The sequence below is a fragment of the Miniopterus natalensis genome, chromosome 3, assembly GCF_054644295.1.
Source record: "Miniopterus natalensis isolate mMinNat1 chromosome 3, mMinNat1.hap1, whole genome shotgun sequence".
Classification (NCBI taxonomy): Eukaryota; Metazoa; Chordata; class Mammalia; order Chiroptera; family Miniopteridae; genus Miniopterus; species Miniopterus natalensis.
The window spans coordinates 40,982,839-41,002,600 of NC_142083.1; the positions used below are offsets into that span (position 1 = coordinate 40,982,839).

The window sequence follows — 19,762 nt, forward strand, 5'->3', positions numbered from 1 at the left end:
TTGAGTAGCCCCAAAAATCAACAAGGAAGCTTGATGTCCATTTTGGGGCAAGGTTAACACAAATGAAAATTGCCCACAACAAATCAAAACTCCAAGCTTATATTACATACAGTTATGAACTAAAAATCTGTGTTACACGTGTAATGCAGATATACAAGCCAAAAATTGACATGAAAACCAGCTCTGGAGCAGTAATATCCTCAAAGCTACAGCACCTTGTGAAGACTCCAAACTCAGGGCCAGTGGAACAACCACCGGCAGAGGCAGGGCCACTAAGGATATGCTCATGAACAAAAATGGCAATTTCCATGAAGATGCTACCTTGAGGAAATGTGATAAATACAAGTTCAAAAGGATAAAGAGAAAAAGGAAAGAATAGATACCATAATTAAAGAATAGAGCAATGAGGGACTGGGGAGGCGGGGATGCGCAACAGGCATGTGTATAACTAGCCAAGTAAAATTATTCACTAAAAAAAATAATCATTGGCTTTAGAAACTTAATAGATGAGCAAGACAGCTAACAGGGAGTTTATAGATTGGAAGGTGGAACTCAGGAAATCACCCAGAATGCAACACAGAGAAATAAAGATGTGGAAAATATGAATGAGAGGTTAAGAGTCAACAGAAGAGATTAATGAGAAAGTCCAATATTTATTTAATTGTAGTTTTTAAAAAAAGAGTAGATGGAATAGGAGCAGAGGGAAGCTGAGAATTTTCCAGAATTGCAGAAAAATTGGGTTCTCAGGTAGAAGTACGTTGAGCCCCAAGGGGGAGAAAGAAGAACCTTCGTGATTAAAAGGGTTGTGGAACAGATTACTCATACAAGTTGTCTTTTATGAACCGCTTTAAATACCAAGTAGGCAACTATCACTGAAATTAGGTTAAGTACAGACTGATACAAACACAGAGAGATGGCTAAAATGATGCCCTGATTTCCATTCTGCCTGAAATTTCTTGTCTTCACAACAACAGTGTCAAAACACAGCAAAATGCATTTGCTTTTCTACTTATGCGAGCGTCTCTTTAAATCCTTCTGCACTAGGTCTGCACTGATATTGATGAGTGTCGAAATGGAGCGTGTGTTCTCAACTCTATCTGCACTAACACTTTGGTGAGTATTTTTCATGGTCGATGTGATCAAAGCAGACCAGTTATTAAACCAAGTGTATGTTTATGAATCATAACCCCCAAAACACATAGAACATAGGGGCATAATTTACTCAATTGGCAAATGAGGGTAAAAGTTGGTGCTGAAAAACAGTTTTTAATATGTAAGTGTAATTTTATAAGTAATATAAGAATAATTTTATAAGGCTCCCTTTTCTCTTACTGAGCCAAAGCAGCCCCACCTTGGGTCTCTCCTGTTGCTTCTTTTATCCTAGGCCCGCCCTTGTTTCCCCATCCCCAGCTTTAATGAACATCCTCTAAAAATAATAAAATAATAAAATTTAAAACCTCATATATGGGCTTTATCTCTGAAAGTTCCTGTCAGCTGTTTCCAAGATGATTGGTGTAGCAAGTAGATTGTCAATGAAAGAACTGCCAATTCCATGCATAACTGCTTCTAACTTTTTGTCCCTGGGAAAGTCATTTAATCTCCAGGTTCCTAGTTTCCTTGTATGTAAAAGCATTTTAGAAATACCAATCACTTATTTTAATCCTCATAACAACCCTGTCAATAGGCACTGTTATCACCCCCATTTGACAGCTGAAGAAACTGAAGCACAGAGAGGTTAGGAGATTAGGCTGAGGCCACGCGTGTCACGAGACTTCCAGTGTGGTGCAGAGTCTGTGTTCTCAACTGCACGCTTTGCTGCCGAGGAATACACAGGGATGTACAGCTTCTTAGCTTTTCACTGGGACACCAGTCATCTGCACAAATGGGTTAGGGAGACACTGACATAAAGGTAATAATTAAAGCCACCCAGGGAGAAGAAAAGTAGACAGTGGGACTGTCTAGAAAGGAGCACTCCAGAGAGCCTCAAAAGATAAAGAAGTAGGCACAGAAAAACAGAGCAGAAGCAAAGAAAAGGAGAGAACTGACCAAATGGAGCAGCCCAGTGAGGCTGATGGGTCAAGAAAGCATTGACGAGCATGCTTTGAACTTGGCAATTCAGGGTTGTTAGTGACTAAAACCATTGAATCGTATAGTTTATGTGAGTCTCTTTCATAATATGTAAATTTTATCTCAATAAAGCTGTTTTTAAAAAAAGTGGCGCCTGACTCTGGAAGTGCCATTGCAATGGAGCCAACAGCCCACTGCAGGTTTCTTCCATAGCAGCCTACCTGCCTCATGAAGAATTGTCAGCGCAAGGCCACCAACAGATCTCTGGGCCCTGTTCCTTTGTCATCAGTTGTAAAAAAAAGTGGGAGTGGGGGGAAGACAGTGAAAGAAAAGTTCTAGCTTGTGTTTTAATCAAACCATCTCCCTTATCCCAGAGTAAAGTCTCTAACTTCGCCTCCCAGGACTTGACGGGAACGGTCAGCCCTTTCCCCTCCCCCCTCACTGGGGCTGGGCAGTCAGAATGATGGTCCACCGTCTAGCCCCCCAGCTTCAGTTCTCTTCCTTGATGGCTGCATGGCCTGCAGCAGCTTCCAGTCTGTTGGTGCCTTCCCCAATATTCACACCATCTTATAAGATACACATAAGGACAGAGACGCCACGGGTCTCACTCCATCCTGGCATCACTGCGTACACGCGAAAGGAAACACACAGTACCTCTGCTCACAGTGCTGGCTCCTGGCTTATCTATCTTTCTTCCTCGCAGGGGTCTTACCGCTGTGGGCCTTGTAAACCCGGGTACACTGGCGATCAGACAAGGGGCTGCAAAACTGAGCACAGCTGCCGAAACCCAGAACTGAACCCTTGCAGTGCGAACGCGCAGTGCATCGAGGAGAGGCAGGGGGATGTGACGTGCGTGGTGAGTTGTTACTTGCTTTACCGTTTTTGCCCGGGTTCTACTTGCTACAGGGTAGAAGTACTCAAACACGAAAACATTTTGATCAAGATAAACACCGAATGTAACGGGGTCAACTGGGTGGCAGTCAGGAGCCCATCTAACCAGCCGCTGCTTCTCTCCCTGCTGGCCCTGGGTTGACACTGTCCCCTTGAGCCGCTCAGCGGTGGAGCCGCAGCTCCCAGGCATCCTCTGTGGAAGGCCCGAGAAGTGAGCAGCAGAAGGCAAAGGAGCCTCCCTCCCTCCCTTCCATCCACTGCCCCAGTGACTTCTTTGTATAACTCGTTAGCTTATTGCTCTCCTTTCTAACTGTCCTCCCCCTTAAGACATCCAGTTTCCAAACTGGCCCCAGGAGGTGGGTCGCAGTGGAGAGGTGGTTCGCTGCTGTAAACCCTCAGAGGGAAACCCATCTCCCGCAGGTGACTGGGAGGGTACGGACAGAGCCGTCCTCTGTGTCTGCCTCCGCCCAGGTTCAGGAATAGCCCAGTGGATGGTCACTCTTCTTCCTGTCATTTCTCAACCCTGGAGCTGATCTGGGGAGGAGGCTGGGAACAGCAGGGCAGCCTCAGCCTCACATGAGCGCCCTCCAGGCTGCTGTGTCCTGGGCCCTTGGGGAGGAAGAAGGCTTGTTCCTAGCATCCACTCCCAGACCTCAAGCCCAGGGCCCTTGGGGATTCTAGGCACTGAGAAATCAGCCGTTTCCAGCTGTTCGCCTCCTTCCTTCCCAGGGAGCCAGGCCTGCAGGCGGCCCTCAGAGTCCGAGCGCCACAGGTTTGTGGTGAGCACGTCTAAGTGACGGGGTGGATTCTGGGAGACTTCTTCCCTGTTCTCTGTAGCTCAGACTTACATTTTTTAAGCTCACAAAACTTTCTACCATGAGCATATCACTTTTCAAATAGGAAAAATGAGAAGAGTCCAAACGAAGTTAAAAAAATAAATATAATGACATCAGCTCTCTCTGGCAACACAAGGTCCTGATGAAGGAACAAGCTGGGTCAGAGGGGAAAACAGTTTCCCTAATTCCCGTTGATCAGGCATGTTTATCGCCATTGAGAGGGAAGTATATCTATATTTAAATGCTCATTTTCTGTGAACAAAGTAATGACTTCCCTGGGATGGTGGGTGATGGGGCTCTTAATATGTTTTTGAATTTGTAATAAGGCTCAATGACAGATGGTAAAAGATTAATACACTTGGTGTGACTACTAAAATAATTTAATCTGCCAGAAAATGGCTCATTAAAAATGTATTTGTTCCTAGAGGAAATTTTTTCTTCATTAAAATGAGTCAAGGACCATACCCCATAGCTGAGCCTCTGAGGCCTTCTGAAGGTCCCGCTGAGGCAACTGAGCAGAAACAGGGGTAGTGACGGGAGGGCTGTTTTTGGAATCCTGCCTTTGAAATCTCTGGTCGCAGAAGGAGCGTGCAGATGACTGAGAACAGGCAGGCTGCCACTTAGGAAGCCGCTGGTCTTAAATCACCTTATTTTGATTAGCGAGGCCAGGAAATGTAGCATTTGCTTGTGTAAAGTTTTTTTTCCTTTGGCCCTGACTCTGTGCCTCAGACTCCTTTTCCTCTCCCTGCCCTTCTAGCTCCCTGTCATTTTCTAGGTCCCTTCTCCCGTGTTCTCCCACTGTTCTGCCTGTTCCTCCCTTGGGAGCCCATTCTGCTCCTGGGCTGAGTTCCCAGGTACGATCTCAGACCCAGGACACCACTTCTGGAATGATTTCCTCTCTCTTTGGTTTGTCAAACATCCTTCAGTGAGGTCAGCTAGGATATGGACCATCAGAGGAAGAACTCGAAGTGCCCGTTAACCAAATATGCACGGCAGAGGACACTGGGCTGGCCCAGGCTTGAGTTCAAGTCCCAGCTCTGACACCCTTAGCACGGGACCTGACCACTCGGAGCCTAGCTGACGCTTGTGTAAAATGGGGTAATGGTGACCGTGTAGCAACATCGTGACAATTGGAGACAATGGCTGTAGAGTGTGGTAAAGAATAACTGGTGTTTTAATGCCTGTTCTGCTGACATTGGGGCTTGCTCTCAGCACCTGGTGGTGGCTGGGAGACTTGGGGAGACTTCTCCAGAGGAGCAGAGAACACACAGACCAGCACCGTGCCTGTGGGAACGTGCTCCCGGTAAAAGGCTGTAAATGGAGGTCAGGCACCTTAGAAGGTCCCTCCATTGGTGGAAATTGATCTAGAAGACTGTTAGATTCAGCGAGATGACCGTGGTTCAAGAATGATAAGGGAAGTGCCACATTTCCCCCGAGAAAAGAAATTGGACAGCCATACGGAGAACTTTCGATAATAACTCAGAATTACAAATACGGACACCCTTGGGACCAGGAGTTTCACACTGAGAAACCAGTACCTGTGCATTAGGGTTACTTGTTGCAGCATTGTTTGCTATCTAAAAGGGTGTTAAAAACCCGACACCCACCAGGAGAGGACTGGTTGAATTAATTGATGCACATGCATACCACCTTATGTATGAGATATCTGTTGCCATTAAAAAAAGACATAAATATACATGGAGTGCTATGGAAAGCGCTCCAAGATATAATGTTAATTTTTTTTAAAATCAAGATGCAGAGCAGCGTCTATATGTGTGCTAGCAGTGTGTGAAAGGACCGAGCGAGAAAGAAGGGTGCACATGTGCTTGTCTGGGCGCAGCTGTCTCAGTGTGTGCTGGGGAACTGACTGCCCTACTCGCCTGAGCTGAGGGAACAGGGGCGGGAAGTTTACACTGCAGCCCCTTTGTACCTATTGAATTTTGAACCATTAGACTATTCAAAAAACAATTTAATAGTTTTAAAATCCTTCCCGAGAAGGTCTGTCTGGCTCTGGGCCCTCCCTCTGGGGATGTGCACACAGGAACAGAGGCTCCTGTCAGCCACCAGCCTCCCTCCAGGCTCCGCTCCCCAGGCCTCTGATGGGCTTTCCCTTCACAGTGCGGAGTCGGGTGGGCTGGTGACGGCTACTTCTGCGGAAAGGATGTGGACATCGACAGTTACCCAGATGAGGAACTGCCGTGCTCTGCAAAGAACTGCAAGAAGGTAAGGAGGCAAGAAGAAACACACACACACACAGTGGCTTTCCAAAGTCACATCTTATATGGGAGAGAGGTTTCTGTGGGTTCCATTGAAATTTGCATTTTTAGAGGGGCTGCATCTCAACTGGAGCAAAACAGCCATCGATAATAAAGCCAGACAGCCACAGGGGTCTTGAGGTTTGACTTGGACAGATGTGGGGGGGGGGAATGGGGAGAAGCTGGTAAAAGGCCACAAACTTTCAGTTATAAGAGGAGTAAGGTCAGAGGATCTAAGGTGTAACGCGGTGACTAAGTTGATAACACTATTGTAGGATTGAAATTTGCTGAGAGTAGAATTTAAATGTTCTCAGCAAAAAAGGAGGGGAAATATATGGGGTGATGGATCTGTTCATTAACTCGATGGGGGGAATCCTTTCACAATATGTATGTATATCAAATCATCACATTGTACACTGTAAATATCTTACAATTTTGTCAATTACACCTCAATAAAGCTAAAAAAAACACAAGAGACAGATATAGGTGTCTCTCTGAACTGTGTTTCCCCCTTAGGACAACTGCAAGTACGTGCCGAATTCTGGCCAAGAAGATGCAGACGGAGATGGCATTGGCGACGCCTGTGATGAGGATGCGGACGGGGACGGGATCCTGAATGAACAGGTACCTGCTCTGCTGGGAGGGCCTATAATTGCCACAAGCAGGGATGATGGAAGAAATACCATGAAGCCAACTATTTATAATAATCATCCCAAATGTTAGTTTCTATGCCCGGGTTCCCATAGCGCTGTGACTTTTTATTCTAAGATTATCAAATGTTTAAAATATAAAACTAACAAACTTGGGTCTCCTGAGTTCTGGCAACTCATGACCCTGGGGGTGGAGGTCGGCCAGCATCCACCGCAGGGCCAAGCACACAGTAGGGAAGCAGTATCAGTCAGAGCAAGTGTTCGGTCTTCTGATCCTTAGGATAACTGTGTCCTGACTCACAATGTGGACCAAAGAAACAGTGACCAAGATCTCTTTGGGGATGCCTGTGATAACTGCCGGGATATCCTAAATAATGACCAGAGAGACACTGATGGGGATGGAAAAGGAGACGCCTGTGATGACGACATGGATGGAGATGGTGGGTTTGTCTCATTTTATCTCATATTTGGGACTCATTTGTCCTTCTGCCCTGTTGTCTTGAGGAGCAGGAACAGAATTACTGACTAGGAGCTGACTAGGAGGGCCTTCCTGCTCTGGGTGGTTCCATGCAGCCTGCGTCTGGGGACCCAAGATCCACTGTGTCTATAGAAGGAGACTCCGCGGCCCACCCCCCTATTTTATAACCCTGGGTGTTTCTGGAACTCCGCATCAATACCAGAAACCTTATAGGAAATACTTCCAGTCTTTGTAGGGCATCTGTCTCCAGATTATACCTTTCCTACTCCCCACTGTCCTTTTCACACATGAGGGTCCTGGAAGCAGAGAACTGGGTGAGCAGGCCTTGAGCAAGGTCACAGGCTACAGCCCCTGGGTCGGGCTCCTCCTGCAGAGAATCAGGCATTTCCCAGGACACGTGAACATCCCTGTCTGTTCTGGGGAGAGCTGTGGGGGCAGGGTGGCTGCATTGCCCAGCTCCAGGGTCTACTGAAGGGGCCTCGGATTGTGATCTGTGTTAATGGCACCCCCTGGAGCATAATCCTGAGCTCGGGAGCCCCACAGGATTTGGGGAAGGATAATTGTTCCTCCATAACTTCCATAACATACATATGACTGTGATCAAAGTATAGGCTGGAGCCTATAGTTTCTGAGAACCTTCACATCACAGGGCCTGGAAGGAAAATCCTTTTAGAAATACATTACACATGCATGTGTACAGGCGTGCGTGCACACACACACACACACCCCACTCCAAAATATCCACACCTCAATAAAACACGACCCCACCTTCTACAAGCCTAACTGATGGCCCAGATCCAGTGATGTGCTGATAAACCAACTCAGCAAAACAAACAAAGCCCCAAGTTGTAGCATTTGTCAAATTCCATAATGTAAATACTACTCCCACCATCACTGAGTTCAAGCTCCCAGTATGAGAGGACATGATTGAATGGGAAGCTGGGAAGAGAGGGGCACGATGGGCTGTCTCCAGCATGCCACTGCCCGAGTCCTTGGGTTCCAGGCCTAGCTCACATACCCATGATGTCCTCCCTCCCCAGGAGCAGCCCACCTAGTCTTCATGACCTCATCTGGCTGCAGAGATAGCCACTGATATCTTGGACAAGTTATAACTCATTAGGTAAATGCCTCAGATCACTGTTCATTTTTAAGTCTCCCAGCATCCATCCTTTGACCTTACCTCCAGATACCTGCTGGAAGAGGTAGTGGCTCTCCGAGGGTGGCCCAGGCAGAAGTCCCTCACCACATGCCTGTGTATATAGACCTGATCTCTACAACACCCAGAAGTGTGTTCCCCAGACCTGTCGGTGATGTGCACCTAGCTCAGGGAAGCATTTATTTCTTGTAGGAATAAAAAACATTCTGGACAACTGCCAAAGAGTTCCCAATCGTGACCAGTGGGACAAGGATGGTGATGGAGTGGGGGATGCCTGTGACAGTTGTCCTGATGTCAGCAACCCTAACCAGGTTTGTGGGATACAGGGGAATTCAAAGCTAGGCTGAACTGCCCTATGCGAAGACACCTGTAAGACCAGTGCCTGGAACGAACGGCAGAGCCCAGCGGCTCAGCTCTGTGTGTTGCCGTACACCTCCCAGAGCAGAGGTGGTGGGGTACACACTTAGGCCTGGAGGTGATAGGAAGAACACTGCAGGAGATCCGAGCCCCCCTGGACTAATCTCACAGGCTATAGGGTGCCTATGAGGTTAGGAATATGGGTTTAGTGATGCCCAAACACGTTGTGGTTTTTTTGCTAAAGTGAAAATGTAACATGGAAGTTAACCATGGGAAGCCTTGTGTCCCTTTAGTCCCCAAACCCCTGCATTGACTATGTATGGACATTTCAGATTAAGTACAGTCAGCAACGTGTTGTTTCCATTCTCACTCCTCCTTCCTGTCTGGATAATTGGGGGTGATGCGTCACGTATTTTTAAAGCCCTGAGAGAGTGAAGTCATTGTTGCCCCCTGTGACTCACTGTCACTCTGGCCTGGTTCCAAAATGCAGAAGCAAAGCAACACCAGTCTTCCCGGTCCCCGTGCGTGTGGCTGGCTCCCTTCCGACCCATGCCAGGGCCCTGCGTCTCCATCTGCCTCCGTGCTGCCCCGGCGCCCTTTTCCCATCAGCTCATCTGGTGTGTGGGCAGCCCATCCGTGGAGCTCGGTATTTTGGAAGGCTTCTCTGAAAATTCAGCATTGTGCCTACACCAATATGGTGTTGTCCTTTTGCAGTTTTGCATCGTCCCCATCGGGAGAAATAATCCTGAGGTCCAGTGATGATGGGCCAGGTCTGCCTTCCCTGGAACGTTCTGTGCACGCAGGCCCAGGGACCAATAACACACTCTGTTCTCTCTGCAGTCTGATGTGGATAACGATCTGGTCGGGGACTCCTGTGACACCAATCAGGACAGGTATGGAGCCTCTCCCAGCTGCATAGGGCCCGATGAAACATCTGGAGAGAGCTCCATCCTTCGGAGCCTTCTGCTGCTTTGGAATCTCCCTGGGTAGACAGAGCTGCCTCTGGTCAGGGTCACCACACCTCCCCGAGAGTTCCGTATGGGGCGGGCCAGGACAGTATCAGGAGGGGCCGCAGGCACTCTAGCAAGTGAGAGTCCATTACGGGAGAGTCAGTACAGTATCCTGCTTCAGAGATGGGCTCCAGAGGGACACAGCTAGGTATAAATCCCAGCTCCTTCACTTACAAGCCAGCAAACCCTAGGCAAGTTACGTAATCTCTCTGCGCCTCAATTTTCTCGTCTGTAAAATGGAGATGACAATAGAGTGTAGCTCCTAGGACTATTGTGATTATTAATTTGTGAAAAGTGCATATTACAGTTTCTTTTACATAGATAACACTCAATAAATATTAGCTCTTCTACTATTATATTCTCTCAGCTCTGGAAAGCTTTGCCAGCACCCCAAAATAGAAAGCTGTCGGTGTGCTGCGGGATCACTGTTCTTTCATCGTCCTTGCATTTTTCATCCCGCATCCCTTATTTGAGTGGAATTGTTCTATGCAAATGAATGTTGTCAACCCTCCTAGCCCCACATGGTTAGAGTCCTAGGTTAGGGGCTGGAGCAGCTGCTGCAGTAACAGCACCAAACAACAGACAAGTGCAGCTCTGCCCTAGAGGCTCCTGCAGAACCAGGCTCTAAACCCTTCACTCGGGGAATCACGACAGAGGCGGGACAGGGATGAGGGAGGGAGAGGATTCCAAAAGGCAATGCAGGAGGAAATGTAGCTTCCTTTCTCCATCTCTTCTCAGAGGTTGCCCTGCAGACCGCAGTCTAGAGCCAAACCTTGCTCACGGTCAGTCCTATAAAGTGCCATCTTGGTCCTTGCACTCAGTGTCCTTGCTGCAAAGTACATGCTGGCTGCCTGAACTTAAACATACTTCTCAGTCTCATAGTCTCTCAATTTCTTCATCTGCAAAGGAGAGGTGATCAAGTGTGTCTCCAGGTTACAATGAAATGAGAGATGATGTAGGTAAAGCTCCTGACACAGTGCTGGGCCTCAGGTGACAGCGTGAGGAGAGGCAAGTCAGCGACAGCCTGACATAGGATGCCTCCGCCTTTGGGTGGAAGGTGGGACTGGTACCCTGATAACTTCCGTAAGTGATGTCTATCAAGAATATTCCCTGTTGCAGGTTGTCCTGCATTCTGAGAGCCATCTAAGTAATTTCTGAAACATCCTATCCCACCAGCCTCTAGATATTTGCATAAAATAAATGACTCATTCTGCTATATCTTAATTCCCACACTCTTCAACCTTGGGCAGGAGGATAGGAACTGCTTGTTTTGCATAAAAGTGTTCAGGGCTATATAGAAAGGCTGCTAATGGAACTAGCTCAATCTTAAGATTTAAAGCAGCCCTGTGACATGCACAGGAATTCTTCTATTTGAGTTGTGTCATCTGCTTGTCCAGGTTGGCCTCACTTTTTGGGGGACCCAGCTGGGAAGTATGGCCTGAAGGGTATAGACTTGGCCTCTGTCTGGCTTCCCTCCCCTGTACCATCCCAAATGATATAGGGACAGTTCCCAGCTCCAGATAGGCCCTGGGTGGAGCAAGGTGCAAGGAGGGTGTGCCCTGATCCAGAATAGCCACAGGAGGTCTCCATCAATCAGGGAGAGCTCTGGGGACAGGGCATTAGGCCTGGAAAGAAGAAATCAGGTGGGCAGAGAAAGAGGGTTCTGAGAAGTGCTTCAGACCAGGACTGATCCCAGCCTACATGCTCACCTCTCAGGAAGGAACTCCCTATTCTCTTTGCCATTCATGTCTGATCCTTCTTGGGTCTACAGGCCAGAGATTGTGAAGAGAAACAGAAAAGAACACATTGTAGGGCTTCCTAAGACCAGGTACTTAGAAGTGCTTTTCCCTATACCAAAATTAGATATGCAAAATTCTAATCATTTAATCTTCACAACAGCCTTATGAAGGAGGCGCTGCTGTTATTCCCACTTTACAGGTGAGGACACTGAGCCATAGAGGGTCCAGTATCCTGCCTGGGGCCACATGCTGGTCAGCGGCTGAGCAGTCTGGCTCCCCTGCCCGCCACTCTGCTCCCTTGGCACATTCTCTCAGTCAGGGATCAGCTAGTGACCTCCAGGGACTGACAGGAGGGTCTGGGCACATAATCACAAACTTGGCCCTTGTCTTCTTGCCCAGGAAGTGATCTAGTATTTTATCAGTTGAGGAAGTAGGAAAATGGTCTCTGAGGCCCACAGGGCAGCCTTATCTAAGGACACGTGTGTTTGATCAAAGACCGGCCCTGGTTAAAACCCCAAACCCAAACTGTCCCTCCTGCGAGCTGGACTCCCACTGCCCTCTGCCGCCCTGCGATGCGAACTCCCCCTCCTCTCCCCCACAGTGATGGGGACGGACACCAGGACAGCACAGACAACTGCCCCACCGTCATTAACAGCGCCCAGCTGGACACCGATAAGGATGGAATTGGTGACGAGTGTGACGACGATGACGACAATGACGGCATCCCAGACCTGGTGCCCCCTGGACCAGACAACTGCCGGCTGGTCCCCAACCCGGCCCAGGAGGACAGCAACAGTAAGTGGGCTCAGCCCGGGCTGCATGGGACTCCGAGGCTCCCTTTGGCCAGCACAAGGCGGCACACCTCTTCCCAGCCACCAGCTTGCGTGGACAGTAGAAGCCTGGTAGATACCGTTCTCCAGCTGTCAGAGAAGAGTAGCCCTGGGCTGAGAGCACATGGGCAGGGAGCAGCCACATGCTCCCGCTCCGGGAGCCTGGAGGGCTGCCCACCACCGTGCTTGGGAGCCACAGAAAAGCAGGAGAGAGAAGGCCCAGCAGCAAATGGCTTAGGTGGGGTCACAAACTCAGATGTCTGCAGGGACCAAGCCAATAAGGAAAAGTGTGCACCAAGCCAGAAATGAGACGGCAGGTGAGGACCAGTGAGCTGGTGAGGGTCCGCCCATCCATAGCTACTCAGATTCAAATATTTATTCAGCTGAATAAAACACACTATGGACCAGATTCGGCCTCAGAACCACCAGAAGTTATGGTCTTAGAGATAAAATTTGGTGACAATTATTTCCATGCTTCTTACACATTACAGTGTAGAAAGTTCTATAGACATTTGCTATATAAGGTCAGGCTGAAGATCCACTGGACGGTGAACCCCACTGTTGTCAGAGGACACCCAGGGTTTCTTGTGAGGTCCATTTTGCACAGTTCCCCTCTACTCTGTCCCCAGGAAATTCTTTTGATCACATACAGTGGGGTTCACCAACCCACCAAGAGGACTCCAGGGTGGGCATGGGGCAGGCTCAGATGTGGCTGATGTCAGGGCTCCTCTCCCACCTGGGTTGAAAACCATAGCCCTAAGCCTGCTGCTTTTCCTTGTCCAGCCCCCTTTCTCTTCAAGGAGTGTTGGTGGGTGTAGGTGTTACAAGCCCCCCTCCTTCTCTTCCACCCCATTCAGGTGACGGCGTGGGAGATGCCTGTGAGACAGACTTTGACCAGGACAAGATCATCGATCGGATCGATGTCTGCCCAGAGAACGCTGAGATCACTCTGACCGACTTCAGGGCCTACCAGACTGTAGTCCTGGACCCTGAAGGAGATGCCCAGATCGATCCCAACTGGGTGGTCCTGAACCAGGTATGTCACACAGTTGGCAACATCTCAGTTTTGCCTTGACACAGACACAGGCCCTCTGAGAGGAGTAGGGAGTAGGTAATGTTTAGAGAGTGCTCACTGCGAGCCAGGCACTATTCCACGTCAGTTATTCCTCACAGTAGCCCTATGACACAGCACTTCATTAGCCCCATTGTACAGATGATGAGATCAAGTCTGGTAAAGCTTTGACGATTGTTCATGGTAGCACTGCAGGTAAGTGGCTGAGATTGCTGGAATGGGGACTCAGGCAGTCTGACCTTACAGCCATGCTCCTAATTTCTCCAGTAGACTGCCTCCCACATGTCCTCATTGTGTAACTAAAGAAGGAAGGCACAGAGAGGCTTAAAAGACTAGCCAGCGTCACCCAGCAACACATTCATTAGAAGTGTATGTTCTCCAATTAAGGCTTTATTGAGTCAGTGTAAGTGAGTTTCAGCAAAATTCTTTCTGTTCCACTTTGAGCACATAAGGTAGAGCAGTCCCTCAGGTAATGCAGTCTTTACGTGGAGGTCAGATGTCGCTGACCACTCACCCATGATGCCTGAGGTTCGGAGCTTCCTCAAGCTCACTCTGTCCCTTCCAAGATTGTTCTTCACTCTTCAACTCTCTCTGCAGGGCATGGAGATTGTGCAGACCATGAACAGCGACCCTGGGCTGGCAGTAGGTACGTCCAGGGCCTTGGGTACCACTTGTGTAGATTTCACTCTTTCCAGCTACCCATGTGGCTTTGTTTGCTTTTCTAATTTTATTTGGATCTCTACAGGATACACAGCTTTTAATGGAGTTGACTTCGAAGGGACCTTCCACGTCAATACCCAGACGGATGATGACTACGCCGGCTTCATTTTTGGTTACCAGGACAGCTCCAGCTTCTACGTGGTCATGTGGAAGCAGACGGAGCAGACATACTGGCAGGCCACCCCGTTCCGAGCTGTTGCAGAGCCTGGCATTCAGCTCAAGGTACGGGTGGTTTGAAATGACCAGTCTCCCTTTCTTCTGGGCCCTCGCTTTCCTTTTAAATTCTGTTTTCTCCCATATTCTCCCATGTGGCATTTAGTTCGTCTAAGAAGTGGTCACATTCATGCTAGTGTTCAAGTCCGGGATCACTAGAGCCCACCCGGGTCCCTGCCTTCATTCCTATATACGAGCTATATCCTAACTTTTGGGTGATCTAGTGGTGAGACTGTCAGCCCGAGTAGGACCCAAGAGGTGGAGGAGATTTGGGGTACATCTCAGGCATACTATGTTGGAAACTGTTTCCTCAATGGGCCGGCTTTATACAGGAGGACTGGAGGCTTCCTCTCACTCCTACTGCAGAAAAGGCAGATCCAGAACCCTCATCGGGCAGACGCAGGGAGCAGTGGATTTATAGCAGAAAAAATATGGGAGGGGTTAGTGGAATATTGGCCAGTGCTGGTTATTAAAGGGCTAGGATCACCTCAGTAAAAATGGCATCTTAAGCGTTTATGCTTTTGTCCAAATCCAAGGCAGCCAGACTATAGCCATGAACTCACCTCCCCATCACAACCCCACAGATCCAGGAAGGGTGGTCTATGCATTCTGTTCCAAATCCTTGCTTATGTCATTGTCCAGGCTGTCAAGTCTAAGACAGGTCCGGGAGAGCATCTCCGAAATTCCCTGTGGCACACTGGGGACACCAGCGACCAGGTCAGGCTGCTGTGGAAGGATTCCAGGAATGTGGGCTGGAAGGACAAGGTGTCCTACCGCTGGTTCCTGCAGCACCGGCCCCAGGTGGGCTACATCAGGTAGGCGGACAGCCCATCTCACCTTGCACTACAAGCAAAGCACACCCTCATTCTGCAGCTCAGAGCCTGGGCTCCCCTGAGCAGGCCCTACCCAAGATAGCCCACCGGGCAGGCCAGGGCTTCCAAGAGCTTGGGTTATAGCTCACAAAAGGGGATGGGGGAAGACTCAGGCTGAGCACCTGGACATTGGGATCAAACTAAGGGTAGAAGGACCTTCTGGGGGAGACCTTGGCCTAGGGAAACTAGAGCTCTTCTGCCATGGTCTTCAGAGAAGCCTGAAAGGGGAAATGAGGTGAGATGCATGGCTGAGTCTCCATCCATACCTCCCATTATCCCCCTGGTAATGATTCAACAGGCTCTTCACCTACCCAAGTGTCTTCTGGAATGAAGGACGAGTTGTGATTTTTCTGTCCAGGGCCTTGTAAGCCACCCAGCATCCTGGCTTCATTAGTGCCACAGTGATAGCCAAAAATGACCCCACAAATTTCTAAAACCCTGCTGTAGGGAGTGCTGTCACTCCTGATGAAAGTCATTGCTCTGAGATTCCACCAAATGAAACCAGTCAGACCCAAGGAAAAGCAGCTTTTTTCAGGCATGAGGTCTAGCCCAGGTAACTCTCAGAACAATGAAGTCACAAAGCTTCTCGGGCCTGGATTGTACTGTGATTTCTCTGTAACTGATGAGCAAATGTCCATCGAGTTTGACTCTGTACCCAATATCTTATTAGGCTTTTGGAGACAGAAGATGGGAGGACATGAACACATGGTCCTTGACCTCCTGGAGCTTCCAGTCTAGTAGGGAAGGGGAACAGCTAGAGCACAATGCAGGTCTGTGAAATACAGAGTAGGAAACAGAGCAGAGACACACGTGTATAAGAAGTGGGAGCCCTGGGTCTCAGGATGGGCACTCCACCCTCACCTTGGTTTGAGTTTCATGGATCCCCACTCTACTGTGTGTCTGCAGGGTGCGATTTTATGAAGGCTCTGAGCTGGTGGCTGACTCTGGGGTCACCATAGACACCACCATGCGTGGAGGCCGGCTTGGCGTCTTCTGCTTTTCCCAAGAAAACATCATTTGGTCCAACCTCAAGTATCGCTGCAATGGTAATGCACATTCTTATTACTACGCAATATTATTACTGGAATTAAATAATGCCACCTTATTTTTATAGCACACTTTCCTCCCAGAAGCCCAAAGCTCATGCCACATATTCACTACAACCTGACAGTCCCCGTGTAACCAAAGTAAAAGGTAGATCTCACTTTTCCTATGTGACAGATGAAGAAATTGAGACCCATAGAATTTAACTTCTTGGGGTTCAGTGAGAAATTCAGTCAGGTTTCATTTTAAGGCAGCTTTTATTTTCATATGGCTCAAACATAATCACAGACTCAAAATTTACTCTGCCTGCTAATTTTCTTTCGGCCTGTGAATGAGCACTTCTGGGCTTCAAGGCAATGATCTGCAAAGCAGCCAAAAGGAGAAAATGCCTGCAGGGCCTGTCGGGCAGGCTGACAGTGACCCCTACAGGCAAGACAGACCAGGATTCCAGGTGTAAGGAGCCTCACTAACCCCCGTGCCTGTTCTTCTTCACAGACACCATCCCAGAGGACTTCCAAGAGTTCCAAACCCAGAATTTCGATCGCCTGGATAAATAAACCCAAGAAGCAATTTGTAACTGCTTTTCTAAACACTAAATCCATGTATTTTTTAACTTCCTACAACTTTTTTTATATACACTGTGGCTTTCTTTTACCAGCCCAAATATATCAAACTTTTTATATGAATGTAGCAATAAAGAAGAGATAATTCCTAAAAACTGTGTTACTCAGACATGACTTACACGCCATCAAAGCCTGGGCCACAAGTATGTTGTCCTAAGGCATCCACGTTGAACATGTGGGGGGATCGTTTTCCCTTGGACCAGGTCAGTCAGTGAGACTGAGCATATGTGAAACAGAAGGCCCAGGCCAAAGGCCTCATCTTCAGTCACTCTGGTTAGCTTCACACAAAAACCTAACAGTTCCAAGCTCACCTCAGCAGCCTCCCTATTCTGGGTAAGGACCCCCAGAAACATGTGTTCAGAGGCAAGGCACCTTCCCTATGAAGATTCTTCCTGACCAATCCCTGGTCATATTTGCCTAATTCTGAAACCGTCCTCCACCCCACACACCTCCACAGAGACTTCCATCCCAGAACCTTCAAGAATTATGCTTATTTATATGTATATTTGGCTCCCCCTAGTGGAATGTAAGCTTACTGAGAATAAAGGACCAGGTCTTCCACAATCATTACCCTCAAGTGCCTAACAGTACAGCCATCCTTTGGTATCCACCGGGGATTGGTTGTAGGACTCCCTGTAGATACCAAAATCTGCAGCTGTGCAAGTCCCTTATTTAAAGTTGCAAAGTATTTGCATAATAAATCGTTTCTAGTTTACCTATAAAACCTAATGCAACGTAAATAGTTGTTATACTGTATTGTTTAGGGAACAATGACAAGAAAAAAAGTCTACGTGTTCAGTATAGACCCAACCATCATAGGCCTAACTACACAGTACACGTCAACGACAATGTAAGTTTTCCCCCCCAAATATTTTCAGTCTGTAGTTGGTTGAATTCATAGATGCAGAATTCGTGGATACAGAGGGCCAACTGTACTTGGCACATAGATATCCAGTAAATGTTTGCTGGATAGATGGATAAATGCCTCAAGTAACAAAAATAATAGTGTAGATAGATCACATAAGCCCTCCTACAACTTAAAAAGCTACTCACAACATATGCTCTAACTATGGTGATATCAGCAGCATCACTATGTACAGGGCAGAAACTTGCCTAATTTGTGCACTAGCCTTTCTTCCTTTCTATTTTTAAGGCAAAGATCCAGGCCAATTTTTATAAATTCCTTAAGAATTTTGTTTCAGCCTCACCAGTGTGGCCCAGTGATTGAGCATTGACCTATAATCAGGAGATCAAAGTTAGATTCCTGGTCAGGGCACATGCCCGGGTTGCAGGCTCAATCCCCAGTAGGGGACGTGCAGGAGTCAGCCCATCAATGACTTTCTTATCATTGATGTTTCTAACTCTCTCCCTGCCTCTCTCAGAAGTCAATAAAGACATGTTTTTTAAAAAGTAATTTTGTTTTAAAGAATTTTTCTGGGTAGTAATATATTCTCCTATTCCAGAATTCCTGGAAATATGTTGTCATAAACAAAGGATAAACACTCTCACCACCATTTTATAATTTCAACAAATCAGAAAATCCAATGGCCTATGCATGACCATGAGATGTGGAGGGTTTCAGGACACCCCTTCACATGTAGTTCCTCGAGGGGCATGTTGCCTCAGTTCAAGACATTTGATCTCCTCCATCTCAGTCTTCTGTGAGCCGCCAGAACGCAGGCCTGTCTGACAGACAGTCCCTCCCCCTGCTGACATAGTCCAGCCTCCTGGGGGTTCTGCCACAGGAGCTGCCTTCCGTGGATTTCTGGGCCATGTTACTATCATTCACCTTTTTCAACCTGTGGTTCCACATCTAACAAATCTCTCCCAATCCCCAAAGACCTGGGAAGGAAATGTAAATTTATTTGATTGGAGATTGCCATCTCTCAATTGTCTCCCTTCTCCTCACTTTTTGTATCTCACTGAAAGGTCATTTTCTGAGCCCTTAGGGCTTCCAGGAGCTCTCTGGCCCACCCGGTCCTCCACCTACTCTATGGTACAGTTAAGTTCTATCTTTATAGCTATTTTATTGCCCGTTCTTCAGAGTCCTTGGCATTTTGCTAGGCAGTCTGTGAGGAAGGCCAAAGATCCTTTCCTTGAAGAATTTCATTCTAATCACTGAAGTACATACCAGATCCTGCACATGAAATGTACTAATCTCTAAGAGGAAAGTGTGTCAGTTGATTAGATCTGGATGGGAATCTGAGCTGAATTCTTACAGTATCTTGATTGGACTTTCAGTAAGCCTGGTTTCCTTACCAAAACCATGCTATGGCTCCTATATCTCTCCTGCACTGCCTCCCTGAGTCTGGTGGAAAGAGGCAGCCTCTCCACCCGCCAGTCTCTCTGCTGTTAGCTGTGTTGTTGCTCCAAGAAAGCATTCTCTCCACAGGAAACAGTTTCTTTAGTTAATCAATACTTTTTTTTTTAATCTTCACCCAAGGATATTTTTTCCATTGCTTTTCAGAGAGAATGGAAGAGGGAGAGAGAGAGAGAAAGAGAGAAACATCCATGTGCAAGAGACACATTATTTAGTTGCTTCCTGCACCCGCCTGGACCTGGGCTGGGGATTAAGCCTGCAACTGAGGTATGTGCCCTTGGTCGGAATGGAGCCCTGGACCCTTCAGTCCACGAGCCAACATTCTGACCATTGAGCTATACCAGCTAGGGCTAATCAATAGTTTTATGACTATAACCATGGGCATACCATGGGTCCACAGGAGGGCTAGAACATAATTCTATCCCTTAGGAAGCGTATTACACTGTTGGGAAGACAAACTTGTTATATACAATCAGGGAGGAAATAGAACAGGTAGATCCAGTGGTGTACTAAAGCCAGCACTTACCTGCTCATGAGAACGTACCAATCATTACATTTTTAGGAATTTTGTGAGCTAGTTAGTAAAAAGTCGATAGCTTGAAATCGACTTACACTACAGAAATTGGCAA

General features: G+C 47.7%; 1 protein-coding gene across 1 annotated transcript in view; it reads left to right on the forward strand.

Moving 5' to 3' along the window:
* The window catches only part of THBS4 (thrombospondin 4), a 48,996-nt gene extending 32,088 nt beyond the window's left edge, over positions 1–16,908 (forward strand). Inside the window, exons 9-22 of the mRNA XM_087815433.1 lie at positions 1,045–1,113; positions 2,771–2,923; positions 5,913–6,017; positions 6,566–6,673; positions 6,980–7,139; positions 8,526–8,644; positions 9,531–9,583; positions 12,041–12,234; positions 13,127–13,305; positions 13,939–13,987; positions 14,087–14,283; positions 14,917–15,089; positions 16,053–16,192; positions 16,686–16,908. Coding sequence (XP_087671559.1) covers positions 1,045–1,113; positions 2,771–2,923; positions 5,913–6,017; positions 6,566–6,673; positions 6,980–7,139; positions 8,526–8,644; positions 9,531–9,583; positions 12,041–12,234; positions 13,127–13,305; positions 13,939–13,987; positions 14,087–14,283; positions 14,917–15,089; positions 16,053–16,192; positions 16,686–16,747 — 1,761 coding nt within the window. The 3' untranslated portion in view covers positions 16,748–16,908. The remainder of the gene's footprint in view (positions 1–1,044; positions 1,114–2,770; positions 2,924–5,912; positions 6,018–6,565; positions 6,674–6,979; positions 7,140–8,525; positions 8,645–9,530; positions 9,584–12,040; positions 12,235–13,126; positions 13,306–13,938; positions 13,988–14,086; positions 14,284–14,916; positions 15,090–16,052; positions 16,193–16,685) is intronic.
* Positions 16,909–19,762: the final 2,854 nt, after the last annotated feature.